The following is a 20,701-nucleotide window of genomic DNA, read 5'->3' on the forward strand; positions in this document are numbered from 1 at the left end:
TTAAAAATGTTTACATGTGCAATCTGGAATTATGCCCAAAAAGTTATCAAATTGTGCATACCTTTGATCCAGCAGTGTTTCTATTGGGCTTATATCCCAAAGAAATATTAAAGAAGGGAAAGGGACCTGTATGTGCCAAAATGTTTGTGGCAGCCCTGTTTGTAGTGGCTAGAAACTGGAAATTGAATGGATGCTCATCAATTGGAGAATGGCTGGGTAAATTGTGGTATATGAATGTTATGGAATATTATTGTTCTGTAAGAAATGACCAGCAGGATGAATACAGAGAGGCTTGGAGAGACTTACATGAACTGATGCTAAGTGAAATGAGCAGAACCAGGAGATCATTATACACTTCGACAACGATATTGTATGAGGATGTATTCTGATGGAAGTGGATTTCTTTGACAAAGAGATCTCACTCAGTTTCAATTGATAAATGATGGACAGAAGCAGCTACACCCAAAGAAAGAACACTGGGAAACAAATGTGAACTATTTGCATTTTTATTTTTCTTCCCGTGTTATTTTTACCTTCTGAATCCAATTCTCCCTGTGCAACAAGAGAACTGTTCGGTTCTGCAAACATATATTGTATCTAGGATATACTGCAACATATTTAACATATATAGGACTGCTTGCCATCTAGGGGAGGGGGTGGAGGAAGGGAGGGGAAAAATCAGAACAGAAGCGAGTGCAAGGGATAATATTGTAAAAAAATTATCCTGGCATGGATTCTGTCAATATAAAGTTATTATAAAATAAAATAAAATATTTTTAAAAATAAAAATTAAAAAAAAATATTTACATGTAATTGGGAAATAATTGATGAAATAAAAATAATTTTAGTGTGAAATATTATTACATAAAAAAGGGGATTTAACTAGTTTTGTTTGGCTCTAGAGGGAAAAACTAGGAAGAGTGGATAGAAATTATAAAGAAGCCATATTTTGGCTCACCATCAGGAAAAAATTTTTCTATCAATAAAAACTGTGATAGTTGGCATCCTATCAGTGGATAAGGCAGTGTTGGGTTTCTGTTCACTGGAAGCTTTCAAGCAAAGGCTTTGTGAAAATTTATTAGTTATGTCCTAACGGGGATTTCTTTCAGGAATGGATTAAACCAGATGCACAGTATCCAGAGCCATCTCTAGTCATCCTGATGTATATCTTGCCACTGTACCCAGATGGCTCTGGAGGAGAGAGTAAGGCTGGTGACTTTGCACAGAACTGCCTCACTGAAATTCAATTGTAAGTTATGATATCACCTTCCTAATATTATAGTCTCCTTCATCAACAAAGGACAAAAAACAACCTATGAGTATTAGGAGCTGCTTCACTGGGGACCCAATTGGCCAGTTCCTGTTGGACAATACAACTCCCTCCTTCCTTCCTTCCTTCTTTCCTTCTTTCCTTTTTGACTTCCTCCCTTCCTTCCTTCTTTCCTTTCTTCCTTCCTTCTCTTCTCTCCCTCCCACCTCTCCCTCTGTCCACATAAAGAATCATAACCTTATCTGCAAATGTTCTGCCCAAAAGAACATATTTTGATCATTGAAACCTCATAAGATATCTTGGGATTTAAGAACTAGATTTCTTTCTTAAGGATCATGCCTTAACCCTAAATCACTCTAGCTCTCATAGATTGACCAACAAAAGGTCCCAATCCAAGCTTTTCTTGGTCATTGTTTGGGCTGGGATTGTGAATGTAAATAGCAATTGTTTCTGTTTTGGCCAGAAAATCTAAGGGTCTTCCTCTTCTAGATGATTTTTTTGAACTAGGTAAAAGAAGTCATTCTTTGCCACATTTCTTACCTGGCTTTATTCACTAATGGACATTCCCACAGTCAAATTGAGACCTAGGAAAGACCTTAATTTTAAAAGGCCAATGTCTCCTACTGCAGCCAGGGTCATCTCCAACCATGCTGATCTGTATCTTGTTATGGAACCCATATGGCTCTGGAGTAGAGAATGAGGCTGATGACTTTGCACAACCCTCCTCACTTCAATCCAATCCACTTGCAAGTCACCTTCCTGATGTCATGGTCTTCTTTGGGAATGAAGGACAAACAGCAACAAACTAGATGCCCAATAATGATACTCCATTTAAAAAGAGTCTTCCAAAAAGATTCACAATCTAGGTAGTATTAGATCAATAGATAAAGCCTGATGTCCCTTCCAACTCTGAGTCTCTAATTCTAGATAGACTAGTCTCTTCAATATTATCCTAACAGTTTGTGCTTATCTTCTACTCCAAATTTTTTCCTTACTGTTTCTATATTGCTGGACTTGCAGTCAGGAAGATCTGAGTTCAAAGCTTTTCTCTGACTCTATGTTAACACTGAACAAGCCTCTTAAGCTCTCTCAGCCTCAATTACCTTATCTATAAATAGAAACAATTATATCCCCTACTGCACAGGATTTATATGAAGATCAAATGTGATTTTTTATTGATGTTATTGATGATCTGACTCCTTGTGACCCTATTTGGCATTTCCTTGGCAAAGATACTAGTGTTTTACCATTTTCTTCTCTAGCTGATCTTACAGATAAGAAAACTGAGGCAAACGGTTAAGTGACTTCTCCAGGATTACACAGTTAGTAAATATTTGAGGTAGGATTTGGTGTCAGGAAAATGAGTCTTACTGACTCCAGGTCTAGCACTTTATCTACTGCACCACTTAGATGTCCTTTCAAATGAGATAATATATGTAAAATATTACACAAACCTTAAAACAACATATAAAATGTTAATAATAATTAGTATTATGGTAGAATTCAGTTCTAGGTCTAGATTTTTTTTAATTGACTTTCCCTAGTCACTTCATTTCATATTGAAACCTCTCTTCACTTTCTTTTAATGAGGGTAAGTTGGAAGGGAATAAGCATTTAAGTGCCTAATATGTGCCAGGCACTCAGCTAAGCACTTTACAAATACCATCTCATTTGTCTCTGCTTCACTCTTTGGTACAATTTAATCAAAAACTCAAGAAACACTCAAATTCCAAAACAGGTCCTTTTCCAAGATGTCATTTTTAAATTAGTTGTCTGAAACATGGAATGCATTTGCCCATAGAAGCAATGTTATAAATGATGGGTAACTTTCCAGACTGGCCCACAGAGGTTTATTTTCTCATGGTGGAAGATTAATCTTTGAAGACAAGAAATTTAGACAATTCTCTTCCATCCAGGTTCTCTAATTCTTGTTCTCAAATAGATTTCCTTTATTTCCAAATCTCTATCTGGCCTGTAGCAGAGTATCTATCGAATCTTTTCACTTTCTATTTGTTGTGTTTGAGCATTAAGTAAAACAGCTGTCCTTATCACCACAGCATTCCTCACTAATCAAATGTTTATGATTGTTTGAGTTGTAGGTGCAGTAATGAGCTCTAGTGTTAACAGTTTTGTCATTGATTAACTTGAACACATTTTCACTAATTCCTGGAAACATTACTTATGATATGCTCCATGAAAAACTGACAGTATTCACCTATATATTGGGTTAATTTGATTTCATAGTTGTTTTTTTTTCCTCAATGAACAGGCTACAAACCAGTCTGATCACTGACACTAAATATAATGATTCACTTAAAATTACAAATTCTAAAATGGAAAAGGAGATTCATCTTACCTGGACACTTGTGAGAGTAGTATACTGGTAAGCTTTAACAATCATATAATTAGCCTCCACATCAGCTAGGCCCAAGAAGATGTACTTCCACCATTTTCCTTTCAGGATATGCAAAAGGTTCTCATTGCCTTGTCAGAGAAAAATTTGACAAATACATATTAATCATGAATGAAATGTTACTTTTAATGGTTTCCCATTTTCTACAGAAACTCCTCAGCACAGCATTTAAGGTCCTCCACAATTTATCCCAGTCACCTTTCTAGCCTTTTTCTTTTTCATGCATCTTCCAACCCAGCCAAGCTTTGGACTTTTGTTCCCCAAAATTCCCTTCCCTTTCATCTAAATATCACTTGAAATACTACCCACTATTCAATATCTAGATCCAATCCCAGATCTCCCATGGAAGTTTCCCTGATCTCACAGAAAGAACTCTTTGTTTCTTATTCTCGTAACAACTGAAAAGATCAATACATGTTGATGAAACACAGAAAAATACAGTTTTACTGATACATTAATATTTGAAGGTGAGTAATAGTTGTTATGGTTGGAAAAGTAGTTGGGACTAGATTGTAAAAGGCCTTCAATATCACAGGAAAAGGAGTTTACACTTTAGGTGATGGGGAGCCATGACAAGGATATGATAGGGCAAGGATAGAGAGGCACCAGCAAAATAGTCAAGGACATTGGTATCAAAAAGATAGGGTCTGTTTTACATACCTGGTCGAAATGCCAACATTGTTGTGTAAATAAAAAAGAGTAAGCAGTAGTTGATAAAGCTTTGAAGCATTGGAGTGTTCACTTTGTACTTATCTGCCAAATACTGGCTGGTGATAGCTGTCCCACAGATACACAAGGACAGCATCTGGCCCAGAGCAATTGTTTTTAAGATGTTCCTGGAAATGAAAAAAATAAAACAATGTTAATCTGAAACAAACTAATAGTCTATGAAACAAAAAATCTATCATTTGAGGAATTCTTGAACAAGTAGTGTATGATTGTGATAGAATGCTATTTGGTTAAGAAATGATGAGAAGCCTGGTTTCAGAAAAACCTGGATAGACTTAATATGAATTGATGCAAAGCTAAGTGATCAAAACATTATACATTGTAATAGAAATATTATAAGAATAATCATCTGTGAAAGACTTAGCTACTCTGACCTACACAATGATCCAAGATAATTCCAAAGAATCCCTGACAAAAAAGGCTATTGACCTCCAGAGAGATAACTCTGAATGCAGATTGAAGTACACTTTATTTTAAACTTTCTTTAGTAATATTGTTTTATGTGTACATATATTTATTTATACATATTATATATTATATAATTATAACATTATATGTTCTCATTAATATAAATATATATTACATATATTTATATAACTTATTATATATATATGTGTATATATGTACATATATACATATATATATATATATATTGCAACATGGCTAATATGTTTACTAAACATATTAGCTTTCTCAAGAGCTAACGAAGAGGCCAGAGAGAATGAAAGAATTTGGAATTCAAGATTTTTTAAAATGAGTGTTAAAATTTTCTTTACATGTACTTGAGAAATATTTCATGAATTTTTTTTTTTTAAGTGAATTAGTGAATTTAAGGAGATGGCATTTGAGCAAGGCCTGTCAGGCCTTGGATGTTGGAAGCTGGAGTTGGAGTTGGAGTTGGAGTTGGAATTAAGAAAGTTCAGCATTCCAAGCATAGAAATCAGTTTAACCCTTTCATGCTCAAAAAAAATCAGAAAATCTAAGATGCTCTAACATACATCAGGCTATTTGATTAAGCAAAATGCTCAGCCTAAATTATGAATCCAAGCTATGAGTCCAGACATAGAGATTAATAGGTAAATCTAATCCAGAAAATCACTGAGAAGATTCATCAAATCCATAGCTATAAAAGAATATATTGGTCCAGACCAGGGGAGACTACTCTTAAACTCCTACTCCTAATATCTGGGAGTAGGAAGAAGATGAGTTTAGTGTTATTTCTGTCCCATTGTTACAACTAAAAGTTCCATTGACTCCTCTTAACCCTCCTATAGACAACAATCTATGTCTATGGCAGATTCTGGTCAGAGATTCTGATGCCAAAGAAAGCAAATCTACTTCTAAAATATTTGCTAATATAATTAAATTCATTCTATCACTTTCAGTAATGGAATTTGAATTGTAAGTGCCAAATGAGTGAGAAAGGCAAATGTGTGAATATTTATTTCTCACTAAAATCTCACAAAATTCCTGCAGTAAAAACAGAATTTTGTCCTTCTAAGCACAATAGGGAGCTGTTTCATGGCCATTAACTGTAATAGTCTTGAGCTCTGGTATTATGGATAGTCACAAATGTAGCATTTAGATGAAAGGATATAGGAATACTTTTTGGCTTCAAATCATAATGACCTCATCGATAATGGAAAAGAGATATAGAAGCTGTGAACTGAGAGAGAACTGAGGACAAAAGGAAAAAAGACTGACTCACCAAGGCATTAGGGAATTGCAAATAGGTTTTATGGAGTGCATTTGAACCAGGGGTATAGGTAAAAGCATTTTAGTATAGTTCATATTGTTTGTTTAACCTCTCAATCAGATGAAGATTGGTATGGTGCAACGCCTTTTCTTCTCAAAGGGTTGCTGGCTTAAATAATATGAGACTGTCCAGGGGGTATATCCTGGCATGGTTTTCAAAAGGAACTTGTATTGAAGGAAAATCTCAATGGCAGGATATGGTCTCAAACTGATAAGACAAGTCAGTTTCATCCTGCATACAGATCAAAAGTCAGGAATCTAAGAATTCAGGTAGAGGTGTAGAAATGAAGCCATATTAATTGCATTATACATACATACATAGGAATGATGATTATCTGTTATATGAGAAATAATTAAATTAAATTAATTTTTAAGTTACTTTGTTTCACCTTTCTTTCCAAGCCAACCGAAAGCATATTGCCTAGCCTTATCTTCCACACTCACCAAGGAATTATTTGGACTGGAAAATACAATTCCTGGGATCCTGAAAATTTCTATTATCTTCTTAAAATGCAGGTCTAATCTTCATTCAATAAATTCAAGTGACTCTATTGGCTCCATGATCAAATGCAAAAACTTCTTTTTGACTTTTAAAGCTCTTTACAACTTGACTCCTTCCTATCTTTCCAATCTTTTTATTCCTTACTCCCTTCCATATACTCTGCAATCCAGTAATTTAAATCTTGTTGCTGTTCTTCCCACATGATACCAAATCTCCCAACTCTGTTCAAAATTTTCAGTGGCTGTTTACCCTGCATAGAAGTGTTTCCCTCCTCAGCATTCCTTCCTGACTGCTTTTTGGCTTCCTTCCAGGTTCACCTAAAATTCAGTCTTCAGCAACAAGCCTTTCCCAATAGTGCTTAATCTGAGTACCTGCCTTGTGAGATTATTTCTTATTTATTTTACATGATTTTGTTTGGACAAATTTGTTTACAGATGTCTCCTCCAAGAATTCCTTGATATCAAGGATTAGCTTTGTTTTGTCTGAGCTTTTGTATTCTCAGCACTTAGTAAAGTGCCTAACAAGTAATAGACCCTTAAAAGTTTGTTGGCATCACTTTTTTGTTTTATTTCAAACTACAGTTTCGGCTAAAGGTTAAAACAAAAAGCAAAAAACTTTATTGTTTGCTTGTTTTTTTCTTTCCGATTTTTTCCCTTTTCATCTGATTTTCCTTGAGCAGCATGATAAATGTAGAAATATGTTTAGAATAATTACACATGTTTAATTTATATTGGATTACTTGTTGTCTAGGGGAGGGGAATTTTGAAACACAAGGTTTTATAAGGGTAAATGTTGAAAACTATCTTTGCATGCATTTTGAAAAATAAAAAGCTATTATTACTTAAAAAAAAAGCTCAATTATGAAGAAATAGATTTCATTTTTGGCCTTTGACTCTTGCTAATTCGCATTCCTGATTCTTAAGAACTCCCAATTTAGGCCATCCTTCCCATATGATTAAGAATTGCAGGTTCAAATTAACTGCAAATATATATTCTTTGAGCAAAAGCACATACTCAAAGTTAATTATTATAGCAATAAAGCTATCCTATTAAGTTTTCCCTGCAATTCAATGATGGGAAATTACAAAGTTGGTGTTAATGGTCTTACATAGAATGTGATTTCTTGGGAAGAAATCTTAAAAATCCACCACACCTACTAGGCAATTGAATGATTTAGAAATAAATTAATCATTTCAGCCCATTAAAAAATATGGAAACCAAACTCAATTAATCAAAATCTCTACATTTAGCAGCTCAAAATGAAACTAATCTGGCTTGTCTAAATCATATTACATTGGGCTGCAGAAAATGTTAAACAATAAAATTAAAGAATAGTTCTCTTATTAGGAAAGATCATGAATAATAATACAGTTTATTATATTTTTGTCTCCCTAAACTTTTAAAATATAAAAATTCAGTCATCATAATGTCACAGCCTACACAACTTTTAGGGAGGTTGGAGATCTCCACAGTAGAGAATGATGCTACTCACAGTAAAGAATTATGGCACCCAAGATTAAAACTGAAGATTAGGTTTTGATTTGAGGATGATAGTCTATGAAGTAGATGATGTGAAAACTAACCCCTAGATAAAGAATATTTGTGACATAGCGACATGTATATTAAAGTTATGAGTGTGTGAAAAAACAGAGGGCCTATGGGAAAAGATGATTCACTAGTTAACCTGGGTATGGGCAAGGAGTAGAAATGGGAATAAGTATGCAGATCAATAGTATGGGTTAGTCAAATATGGCTCCTCAGACAATTCTTTTTTTTTTTTTTTTTTTTTTTTTTGCTGAGGCAATTGGGGTTAAGTGACTTGCCCAGGGTCACACAGCCAGGCAGTGTTAAGTGTCTGAGACCAGATTTGAGCTCAGGTCCTCCTGACTTCAGGACTGGTGCTCTATCTACTGTGCCATCTAGCTGCCCCTTCTCAAACAATATTGATGAGGTTGAGGTCCAGCACCAAACCATGGGGTTTGGCACCAAATGATGGGATTCAATAGCAATTCACATATGAAGAAAGCCTGTAGTATTAATAAGATTATAATTTTATATTTGCCACTCCTAGTGTCTATTATATTCCTTTATTTTGTCCATAACCTCTTGTCATAAATAAAAGTACTTTTTGTTAATGAAAATTAACACTGGGAGTAGTAAATATGAAATAGATTTAGGAGAGCATATAGTTAATGAGGAAAGGGGTTTTAACAATTAACAAGGAAAAAGACAAATTTCCCCAGTGGAACTCACAATTAACCAAGAGAAATGAACTATACCAAAAGGTGGGAATATATCAGTGACTGACAGGGTAAATCCATAGAGGAATTTAACACCTTAAAAGTGTTAGTCAATTATAACCAAAAGAAAAACACTATGAGGTATGGGGAAGGGATAAGGAAAAAGATACCTTAAGGCTGGGAGGGTTGACATCATAAGTGGTTTTCTGATTGGATACTGTGGGGTTTCCCAAGACTTCCACAAGAGTGGGATTGTAAAACTGGACAGATTAGTACCCTTCCCGCTTGCCCCAGGGAGTATTATAATCTTATCAGTACGTCAGGCTTTCTCAGCCAACCCCACCTAGTAACCCACGACCTCATCCTCAAGCAAACCTAAGAAATGTGAGGGTGGCCAAAAAGGCAATGCATAGATACAGGTGGCCTTAGCTGGTGAGATTTAAGTCACAGTACTCTTATAATTATTAAGTAAATGAAAAGGAGGAATTTGGGTAGCCTGAGCCAGTTTTCCATCTCAGAGCTGTTTCTATTATTAGCTGACCACAGACAGTCAAAATTTATAAAGCCAAGAAATATAGCCAAGCTGGAGCAATCCAGAAGATCTAATACTATAGCCTAACCTGCCTTTCTATCAAGATTAATGAAGATGAAAACCTAGGGAAAAAAGGAAGCGTCCTTCTCCCCATTTCACACTAGCTTCACTAATTTTGTATATCTTTGGATCTCTCCATTATATTCTACTTCCCCAGGAAATTTAACACTGAAAAATCTCGTTAAATTAAAAGTTAAATTTTAATTAAAATAAAAAAATTAACCTGATACATATCATCAGTGTTTTCTAACCCTCATAGCACCCTTAAACTAGAGTGCAGAGCCATTGGCTTCAGGATCTCTATTTAAGGAAAGGGGCTCAGCACAGTTTTTCTCCCCATCTCTCACCACCTATATTGCTTCTGGTCTCTGAAATTCTCCATCATGATTCAAATTAAAGTACCTTCTCCTCATCCCTTTTCAACTTCCCTTTTGAAGTGTAAGGGCAGGGACTCTTCATTTTTATCTGTATATGTATCCCTGGCCCGTAATAATTACTTACTAAATGTTTTATTAACTGACTGCCCATCAACTGAGGAAGACTAAACAAATTATGGCATATGGCTGTAATGGAATATTATTGAGCTGCAAGAAATGACAAAAGAGATATGTTTGTAGAATCCTAGGAAGACTTGGACAAACTAATATGAGGTAAAGTAAGCAAAGACAGTAGAATAATTTATACAATGCCTATAGCTCCATAAAGAAAAATAACTATGAAAAACTTTAAAACTTTGATCAATACAATGACTAGCCAGGACTCCAAAGGACCCCATGAATGAATCATGATTTGCACTTTTTGACTAAGAGATGATTGATTAGAGTTGCAGAATGACTGTATGGATTTGTTTTGCAAAATTATGCTTATACTGTTGCTTAAGTTATACTATTGTATAACTTGTAGTTATACAATTGTACAAATTACAATATATAATCACTTATATATACATTAGCATAACTATAATTATACCATGCTTACACTGGCAAGGGAGGGTTTTTGTTCTTTTTAGGGAGATGGATATGGTGGGAAAAAGAGCTAGTGATGGGAATTTCCAAAAAAGAAAAGAAAAAACACCAGCAAAACATTTTAAAGTATTCAGTAGTTGGGGCAATGTTAGAGCTGGAGTGTTAAATGCATTATTACATTTTTAAAAGAAACAAATTATACATAATAGGGATTTATCTCTTAAATCTCACTTTACTCAACTATATTATAAAGAGTACCCTCTTTGAACAATAAACAATACAAGATTGTTGTGATAAAAACATTTTTAAATGTTATTTTAATATAAATATTTGAGATACAATTTTTTCTGTTCATATATGGAAATGTTTATTTGTTTATTGTGTTTATTAATGTTTGTCAAGTTTATAACTATAAAAAAAGTAGAAAATATAAAAAAGTTACTTGAGATACATAAAGGATAGCCCAATTTTATTTAATAACTGAACCAATGAAGCATTTTCTCCTAGTAATTATTCACATATATTTCAAGGCACACTGAATGTTTCTCACATTTTCTATGAAACTGAAATCACTGAATTAACATAATGTTTTTCTCTCTACATATTTTACCAACATGTCAGGCTGAATATCTTTTATCTAGATGAAAATTTTGCTTTCCACAATAAAATTACGTCTCCTTTCTCTTCTCCTTTTTCCTCTTCTTCTCGCCCTTTCTCCTCTTCTTACTCCTCTCCAAAAAGTATCTGGATAACTGAAGTCCCCTATTACTTTATCCCACTGTGCAGGCTTAATAATTTGTTTCTCAAGTTTCTTGTTTATTTCTTTTCCCCATCCAATTGGTCTATAAATCTACTCTAATAAAAATGTTGCTCTATTTTTGCCCTTGTCAATCATCATCCAAATGCTCTCCACCATGCTCCCCACTTCTGATTCACGGGTTTTCTCAAATTATATCTACTTTAAAAAAAATTTATTTATGTCACTAAATATTTTCCAAGTACGTGTAAAAAAATTGAACATTCATTTTTATATTGAGTTCCAAATTTTCTCCCTCCCTTCTACTCCTCCCCTGCTCATTGAAAAGGCAAGCAACATATCAATTATACATGTGAAGTCATGTATTTCATGACTTCCATATTAGCTATGTTGCAAAAGAAAATACATGCAAAAAAAAAAAAAAAGCCCAAGAAAACAAAGAAAAATTTTTAAAATTTACTTCAATCTATACTCATTTCATCAGTTCCCTCTCTGAAGGTCAATAACATTTTTCATCATGGAATTTTTTATAAAAAGTATAAGTGGCTACAAATAAATGATAACATTTTTGTTGTTGAATTGATTCAGTCATGTCTGACTTTTCACGATCCCATTTGGGATTTTCTTGACAAAAATATTAGAGTATTTTGCTATTTCCTTCTCTATCTCATTTTCACTTGAGGAAAAACTAGACAAACAGGGTTAAGTGACTTACATAGGGTCACACAGCTAGCAAGTGTTTGAAGCTGGATTTGAACTCATGACAATAAGTCTTCCTGATTCCAAGCCCAGTTTTCTATTTACTGTGTCAACTTAGCTGTCCAATGATATCACTTCCTTGTTGTCATGGTCCTCTTCAAGAACAAAGGACAAAAAATAACAACCAATAATATAAAGACTTTAATGAACTTGAGTATATGTTTTCCCTTAAAAAGTTCCAAGTTACATTGGAAAAGGATAGGTGTAACAGAAGTACTTATTAAGAACTCCTTGGGAAATTATTCTACTGCGTAAATTGTAAAAGAAGTAGAGAAATACAAGAAGAGAACATAAAAAAGCTAGAACATAGGAAGGAGAAATCATTATTTTTTAGAATGAAGGTTTCATGAAATAAACACAACTTTAATGAAATGAGCCTGGAAGAATGGGTAGGAGTTGCGCATAGATAAATGATTAGAGAAATTTTTATTGGGGCTGGAGAAAAATGATAATACCATAGATTTGTATGGAATCCTTCCTTGCAACAGCCTAAAAAGGTGTCTTATGACTGCAGCAATATTAGAGAAAAACCTTTTCTTAGCTCTTCAGCCATAGTGGCAGTACTAAAACTAAAGATGCTGCCCATTTTCTCTTTTGTATTCTCCACTTTTTTCTATTCTGAGAACATCCACTGATAGGTCAAAGTTTCAATATTGTTTGCATAACAATGAGAGATTTTGCACAAATTTCTCAGTTGATAGGACACTGATTATCATCCAATACCAAGAAAATTGTCTGCCTGTCTGATTATCTATCTATATGTCTATCAAATTTATGATGATAAACCTATCCAAATTAGTTTCTCTATTAAAATAAGATCATAAATATAGGGATTTCAGAGCCTATATAGTTCATTTAATATATATGGAAATATTTTCTCTCTTTTTTTTCATTGTGTAATTGATGAAGTAGAAAATGACAAGTTTAAAGGAAAAAAATAATTTGCCAGGTCTAGCCTTAAAATTGCTTCACTTATCCTCAGATCTGGGCATTCAAGACACTCTCTTTTTGTCTGAGCATTTTTAAATACACTAATTTCTTTTAAATAATTGGTTTGTTGGAAGCTGAATGGATGCTCATCAATTGGAGAATGGCTGAATAAATTGTGATATATGAATATTATGGAATATTACTGTTCTGTAAGAAATGGCCAGCAGGATGATTTCAGAAAGGCCTGGAGAGACTTACATGAACTGATGCTGAGTGAAATGAGCAGGACCAGAAGATCATTATATATTTCAACAATAATACTATATAATGATCAATTCTGATGGACATGGCCCTCTTCAACAATGAGATGAACCAAATCAGTTCCAATAGAGCAGTAATGAATTGAACCAGCTACACCCAGTGAAAGAACTCTGGGAGATGACTATGAACCACTACATAGAATTCCCAATCCCTCTATTTTTGTCTGCCTGCATTTATGATTTCCTTCACAGGTTAATTGTACACTATTTCAAAGTCCGATTCTTTTTGTACAGCAAAATAACTGTATGGACATGTATACATATATTGTATTTAACTTATACTTTAACATATTTAACATATATTGGTCTACCTGCTATCTGGGGGAGGAAGTAGAGAGGGGAAAGGAGGGGAAAAATTGGAAAAGGTTTTGCAATTGTCAATGCTGAAAAATTACCCATGCATATATCTTTTAAATAAAAAGTTTTAATAATAAAGAAATAAATAACTGGCTTGTTAGACAATGCATTGTTATATTATCTTGCATTTGCAGAATTTTTCATTCAAATAAATATGGTTTGGTAATTTCAGTTGTGTCCGACTCTTTATAATCTAATGTAGGATTTTCTTGTCAAAGATATGGAATGTTTGCCATTTCCTTCCCCAGCTCACTTTACACATGAGAAAACTAAGGTAAATAAAGATTAGGTGACTTGCCCAGAGTGACACAATTAGTAAATGTCAGGTTACAGTTGAACTCAAGTCTTCCTGGATTTATATCAGAGCTCTGATTCTTGTGTGCCAAACCTCTTAACACATTGCATGTTAATAAATATTTTCCATTCTACTGAACTATATCATCTTCTATAAAACATAGCAATTTTAGAACACAGTCATTGACAACTATTTAAAATATTAGAAATGATTAAGTAGGAGAGAGATTTGAGCCAATGAAAGATAATTACCCATACAGAATTTTGCCACGGCACTAAATTTTCACATTCCTAGACTTTCATAATGAAGCCTTTGAGAACTTACAATTTGTGTAATAAACTGCCTGTGGAGGTAGCCCAGCCCAAGCATTTTATATTTTTCCAATAGCAAGAAAGAGTAGCCATATGTCCTACTTAAAAACTGCTTTCTGGCTTTGTCAACATGAGAATCTTCCCAGACTATTTAGCGAAAGTATTCTATCTTTGCTTACTGCATACTTTCAGCAAACTATTAACCATATCATATAAGTCTAGCTTTTATTCAAAAGACTTAGATATTCCTTACAGTTTTCAAAGTATTTTGTAAAATATTTTATACTATTTCATGTGGAAAGATGTAAAGAGGCAGCCTAGACAAATCATTCAATTAGATCGAACTGCTTGAATGGCTACACTCATAAATAAAAAGGTAAATTGTTGAATGATAATTCAACATTACATTGGAAGGAAGTCCCAGTGCAATGGCCCAAGAATCTGTGTTGGACCCTATCATGTTTTAATCTTTTTATCAGTGACTTAGATAAAGATGAAATGTCATGCTGGTCAAATTTGTGTTAGGTACAGTTGGATGGGATGACTTATACATTGAATGTCAGAGTCAGAATCCAACGATATTTCAATAGACCAGAATAAAGAACTAAAGCTAATAAAATGAAATTTAGTAAAATCTTATATTTGGGGGTCAAAAATAAACTACACATGTACAAGGTAGAAGATGTATGGAATAGTAATTTGTCTGAAAAAGATCTGGGGTTTGATGGACTGTAATACAAGTCAGCAGGGTAATGAAATAACTGTACAATGGAGAAGATACTGGTTTTGAAATCAGACAACTGAATTTAAATCCTGTCTCTGTTGCTAGCTATGTAATTTTGGACAAGTCACTTACCTCTCTGGTCTCAGTTCCTCATATGTAAAATAAACAGGGGAGGGGAGAGAGTGCTGGAGGACATGACTTTTAAGTTCTAAACTTTCCAGCTCAAAAACAGCTCAAAAAAAAAAAAAAAGCAAATGAAATGTTTTACCAAACACGAGAGAAACAACTTAGAAGAATAAAAAAGTGATAAGGAAACTATATTCTGCCCTGATCAGACCATATCTGTAGTACTATGTTTAGTTCTGGATATTACCATTTACGATAACTTTGATAAACGGAAGAGCATCTGGTTGAAATGAATAGGCTTAAAAGCTGTCCTCTACAAGGATTGGCTTAAGGAACTGAGAAGATTTAAAGATGATAATTGTGTTCAAGTATTTGAAGACCCATCATTTTGGAAATGAGATTAGTTTGTTTTATTTGGTCCTAAGAGGAACAATGGAAATTGCAAAGAAATTCAGGCCTCACAGCTGGTAAAACTTCCTAATTATTAAAAAATGAAAAAGTACTAGTTGTGTGACCCTAGAAAGTTCCTTATCCCTAATTTACTTGTAAAAGAAATAAAATAAAAAGTGGACCAGGCTTTGGAAAAGAAGATAATTTCCATCCCTACCTGGCCTGTCAACTTTTTCATGATTAAAAAATACATATTGATATAGTACAAAAAACTGATGATTATACATAAGGAACTCCAGATGTTGAAACTCACTCTATCAATGCAGGTTGGTGTTAGTCATATTCTAACACACTAATTTATTCAGGGTCATCAGTAGGGATGTATTGGCTAATATAATCTCATTATAACAACCCAATCCCACTCCAGAAAGGTAGCGTGGTTCCTTCAAGGCTATTCCCTAGATCTTGAAAGCTATATATCAGAGGAAATCCTGGCTACTCATTGACTGAGACACATTTATACCTGTGACATTACATATACATGGAGAGTGAGCAGAGAGAGAAGTGTTGTTTGAGATGAGGGTGAGAGAGAAGACTCAAATATTTGAACAGCTAATAGAATCCATGGACATGTGTAAAATCTCTTGAGTTTCAGTCCTTATAATCCAAGGAGTGCTAGGAGCTAACTTCTATGGTGAAATCCTTTTCTCCTTGGTTGAACAGATTTTATCTTGCTATTAAGTTGAAGAGGTCACATACTCTTGTGCATACTATTTTTTACACTAATCTATATAACTCCCCTAATTTTTATTTAATTATTCACTTTGAAAATTATGCTACTTTTCATGATTGTCTTTTGTGTAATAAGCTACTGTTGGGAAGGAGATAAATTTCAATCATAAGCTAATTCTTACTCTCCTCCCAGAGTTATTATTCTGAACCCCTAAAATGAGTATAATCACCCTAGACTATCAATATTTGATATTTGATATTTAGATATAATTCTAGCCCAATATACTTCTAGAAGGTAGGGCAGTGAAACTGTTAGTGTCCAGCAATGTCCCTTTTCTTGCTATTCACAAAGTTGGAAATTGAAGTGAACTAGACCTCAATTCAAATATTTATCTTTTGGTGCCATACATGGGTTAGCTATTACATATATATACATCATGTCATATCACTTCTCTTTTGACTTCAAAAATCAAATTGACAAATTTTTATTGAGCTAATGTTTTGTGTTAAACACTGGAGCAGGAAATATAGAAGTAATAGATATAGTCCTTGATCTCCAAGAGATTACATTCAAATTCAAATACTCTTTATCTCTGTCTCTGTATATGTTTCTGCGTCTCTGTGTGTCTCTATTGTGTTGTCTGTGAATTTATTTCTCATTGCCTCTCTCTCTCTGCCTCTTTCTGTCTTTCTCTGTTTCTCTGCCTTTCCCTCTAACTCTGTCTCTCTCTCTGCCCCTACCTCTGCCTCTCTCTGTTTCTCTTTCTTTCTTTCTCTCTGTTTAGTTAACGGGTTAATTTCTTTTTTTAATTATAGCTTTTTATTTTCAAAATATATCCATGGATAATTTTTTGACATTCACCCCTACAATGTGTTCTAATTTTTTCCCCTCCCTTGCCCCTTCCTCCAGTTGGCAAGTGATTCAATATATGTTAAACGTGTGCAATTCCTCTATACATATTTCCACAAATATCACACTGTACAAGAAAAATCAGATCAAAAAGGGAAAAATGAGAAAGAAAACAAAATGCAAGCAAACAACAAAAAGAGTGAAAATACTATGTTGTATTCCACATTCAGTTCCCACTGTCCTCTCTCTGGGTACAGATGGCTTTCTTCACCACAAGACCATTGGAATTGGTCTGAATCATCTCATTGTTTTGTTTTTTTTGTTTGTTTGTTTGTTTGTTTTTTAATTTTAATTTTATTTTATTTAATAATAACTTTGTATTGACAGAATCCATGCCAGGGTAATTTTTTACAGCATTATCCCTTGCACTCACTTATGTTTCATTTTTTCCCCTCCCTCCACCCCCCCCAAGATGGCAAGCAGTCCTATATATGTTAAATATGTTGCAGTATATCCTAGATACAATACATATTTGCAGAACCGAACAGTTCTCCTGTTGCACAGGGAGAATTGAATTCAGAAGGTAAAAATAACTCGGAAAGAAAATCAAAAATGCAAATAGTTCACATTCGTTTCCCAGTGTTCCTTCTTTGGGTGTAGCTGTTTCTGTCCATCATTTATCCATTGAAACTCAGTTAGGTCTCTTTGTCATAGAAATCCACTTCCATCAGAATACATCCTCATACAATATTGTTGTCGAAGTGTATAATGATCTCCTGGTTCTGCTCATCTCACTTAGCATCAGTCCATGTAGGTCTCTCCAAGCCTCTCTGTATTCATCCTGCTGGTCATTCCTTACAGAGCAATAATATTCCATAACATTCATATACCACAATTTACCCAGCCATTCTCCAATTGATGGGCATCCATTCATTTTCCAGTTTCTAGCCACTACAAACAGGGCTGCTACAAACATTTTGGCACATACAGGTCCCTTTCCCTTTTTTAGTATCTCTTTGGGGTATAAGCCCAATAGAAACACTGCTGGATCAAAGGGTATGCACAGTTTAATAACTTTTTGGGCATAATTCCAGATTGCTCTCCAGAATGGTTGGTGAATCATCTCATTGTTAAAGAGAACCTTGTCCAACAGAATTGATTGTCGTATAATCTTCTTGTTGCTATATACAATGATCTCCTGGTTCTGCTCATTTCACTTAGCATCAATTCATGTAAGTCTCTACAGGCCTCTCTGAAATCATCCTGCTGATTGTTTCTTATAGAACAATAATATTCTATAACATTCTTATATCATAACTTATTCAGCCATTCTCCAATTGATGGGCATCCACTCAGTTTCCAGTTTCTTGCCACTACAAAAAGGACTGTCACAAACATATTTGCACATGTGGGTCCCTTTCCCTCCTTTATGATCTCTTTAGGATACAGGCCAAATAGAAATACTGCTGGATCAAAGAGTATGAACAGTTTGATAGCCCTTTGGGCATAATGCCAAATTGCTCTCCAGAATGGTTGAATCAATTCACAATTCCACCAAGAATGTATTAGTGTCCCACAATTGGCTAATTTCTAGGGCTTTCATATTTTTATTTACATCACATCATTACTAATATCTCATTGATTTCTTAGTTTTTCAAATAAGTTCCTTTTGAGTTTTTTCCCCTTATATTTTGCTACTGAACTAACAATGTCATTGATTCCTTTTAAAGAATGGTTGGCTCAATCATGCAGCAATAGACAGTATTTATATTGAATTCACTAAAGTACCTTGGCAGTAACATAGTTACATTAAGAAAACAGAGTCTGAAATGATAGTAAATTCAGCTGAGTTAACGCTACTTTATATCAAACTTTGTTCATCAAGGGGGAAAAAAAGAGCAGTGAACCTCAAGGCAGGAAATGCCAATCTTGTATGTTACACTGATTGAAAGAAAAATGAAAACTACTTGCTCCCACTTATTCCTTTTTACATTCTATAGGGAAAAGGAATAGTACAGCAGAAAAAAACTGTCAGAGGACCAAGATCCAAATCTCAACTCTTCACCTATGGAAAGTGAGGCAAGTCACTTTATGTCTTTAGCCTGAAAATAAGGAAATGACTGGGTAACTTCTGAGCTCTTGTCCAAGTCAATGAAACCCTGCATATCAAAAAGAGTTGCACAGGATGGGAACTCATGGATAATTGCATCCTGTTTCATTAGAAGGGATGAGATGAGACAAGAGAATCACTGGAGTGTTTACATATTTAATATATTCCACACAATGAGATTAGTTGTATAAAAATAAGTGGGAACATTTTTAGGCCGTTTGTATGTTCTCTCACTCAACAAAGATAATGAGAGAGAAAGACTTTACCTTTCTGATTTTTTGCTTGCTTGGAATAAAAACTTATGTTCATGAAGTAAATTTGTGTATATATTTCTAAAGGGTTAGATTTAGTCCAAAGCAGTATTTTCCCAAATAAGAGTCATTAACTCCAAAGAAAACATAGGATTCACAGATAGGTCTGCTCACAAATGAATGAAATGGGCCCAACTCTATGACAAATCATCAACTATTGTCTTGTTAATCATAGTCACTCTCTGGATCCTGATTTTGTACTCTCTGGGCCTCAACATCCATCTGGTCAGGGTGCTTTCTGAATTTCTGGGATTTGTCATTAACTTTGATACTGCTACTCTGAACACCTGAGGGTAGTGCCAATCCCATGCTCCCCTCCCACATAGGTATTCCCTGTCCCTCTCCCCCTCCCCACATCATTTGTGCATCAACAAAATTTTGTGATGATCAACTGTGATGGATGACTTGGCTCTTCTCAACAATGTGGTGATTCAAGACAATTTCAATAGACTTGGGATAGAAAATGCCAATCACATCCAGGAGTAGATCACACTAAAGAGACTAAATGTAGATCAGTGAAGTATAGTACTGTCATCTTTTTGTTTGTTTGTTTCTTTGTTTTTTCTTATGACTTTTTTTCCCTTTTGGTCGTATTTTTCTTGTCCACCGCGACAAAAATGGAAATATATTTAAAAGTATTGCACAAAATCAACCTCTATCAGATTACTTGCTGTCTTTGGGAGGGAGAGTGTAAGGGAGAGAGGGAGAAAAATTTAGAACACAAAGTCTTGCAAAAATGAATGTAGAAAACTATCTTTATATGTATTTGGAAAAATAAAATACTATTAAAAATAGTATTGTATTTGGAAAAATATTTTAGTTTTCCAAATAAATAAAATTTTATTTTTCCAAATAAAAAAATACTATTAAAAATAGTATTTTATTTTTCCAAATATATATAAAGATAGTTTTTGCTTATTGGCCAATAAATAAATAAATGAGCAAATAGATAAGCAAATAAATTCATTTGTTCATTCACCAAATTTGGAGCTTTTTGATGTTTTAATGGCAAACTGAGAATAAGTCAAACTGTATATACTCAATATCCTTCTCCCAGATTCTCTTCACCTTAAACTCAGTTTAGGAAACTTCTTCCTGACTAACCTCTGTGTATTCCACTCCCAAATCCCTATAGCAGAAGCAATGACAACTACTGCTATGATAAGATGCTTCACTGGAAACTGAATTGCAACAAAGTTCCTGACAAAGGCAACTTTCCAGAGGCTACTTCCCAAAAGAATTATTCATCAGTTCAGGCCTCCC

At 34.2% G+C, this 20,701-nt stretch overlaps 1 protein-coding gene across 1 annotated transcript in view; it reads right to left on the reverse strand.

The window, feature by feature from the left end:
* Positions 1 to 20,701, reverse strand: part of SLC35F2 (solute carrier family 35 member F2) — a 66,155-nt gene that overhangs the window by 32,721 nt on the left and 12,733 nt on the right. The window contains exons 2-3 of the mRNA XM_051986928.1: positions 4,344 to 4,519; positions 3,627 to 3,754 (exon numbers count right to left, since the gene is read on the reverse strand). Coding sequence (XP_051842888.1) covers positions 3,627 to 3,754; positions 4,344 to 4,519 — 304 coding nt within the window. The remainder of the gene's footprint in view (positions 1 to 3,626; positions 3,755 to 4,343; positions 4,520 to 20,701) is intronic.

The sequence above is a fragment of the Antechinus flavipes genome, chromosome 3 (genome assembly GCF_016432865.1).
Source record: "Antechinus flavipes isolate AdamAnt ecotype Samford, QLD, Australia chromosome 3, AdamAnt_v2, whole genome shotgun sequence".
Lineage (NCBI taxonomy): Eukaryota > Metazoa > Chordata > Mammalia > Dasyuromorphia > Dasyuridae > Antechinus > Antechinus flavipes.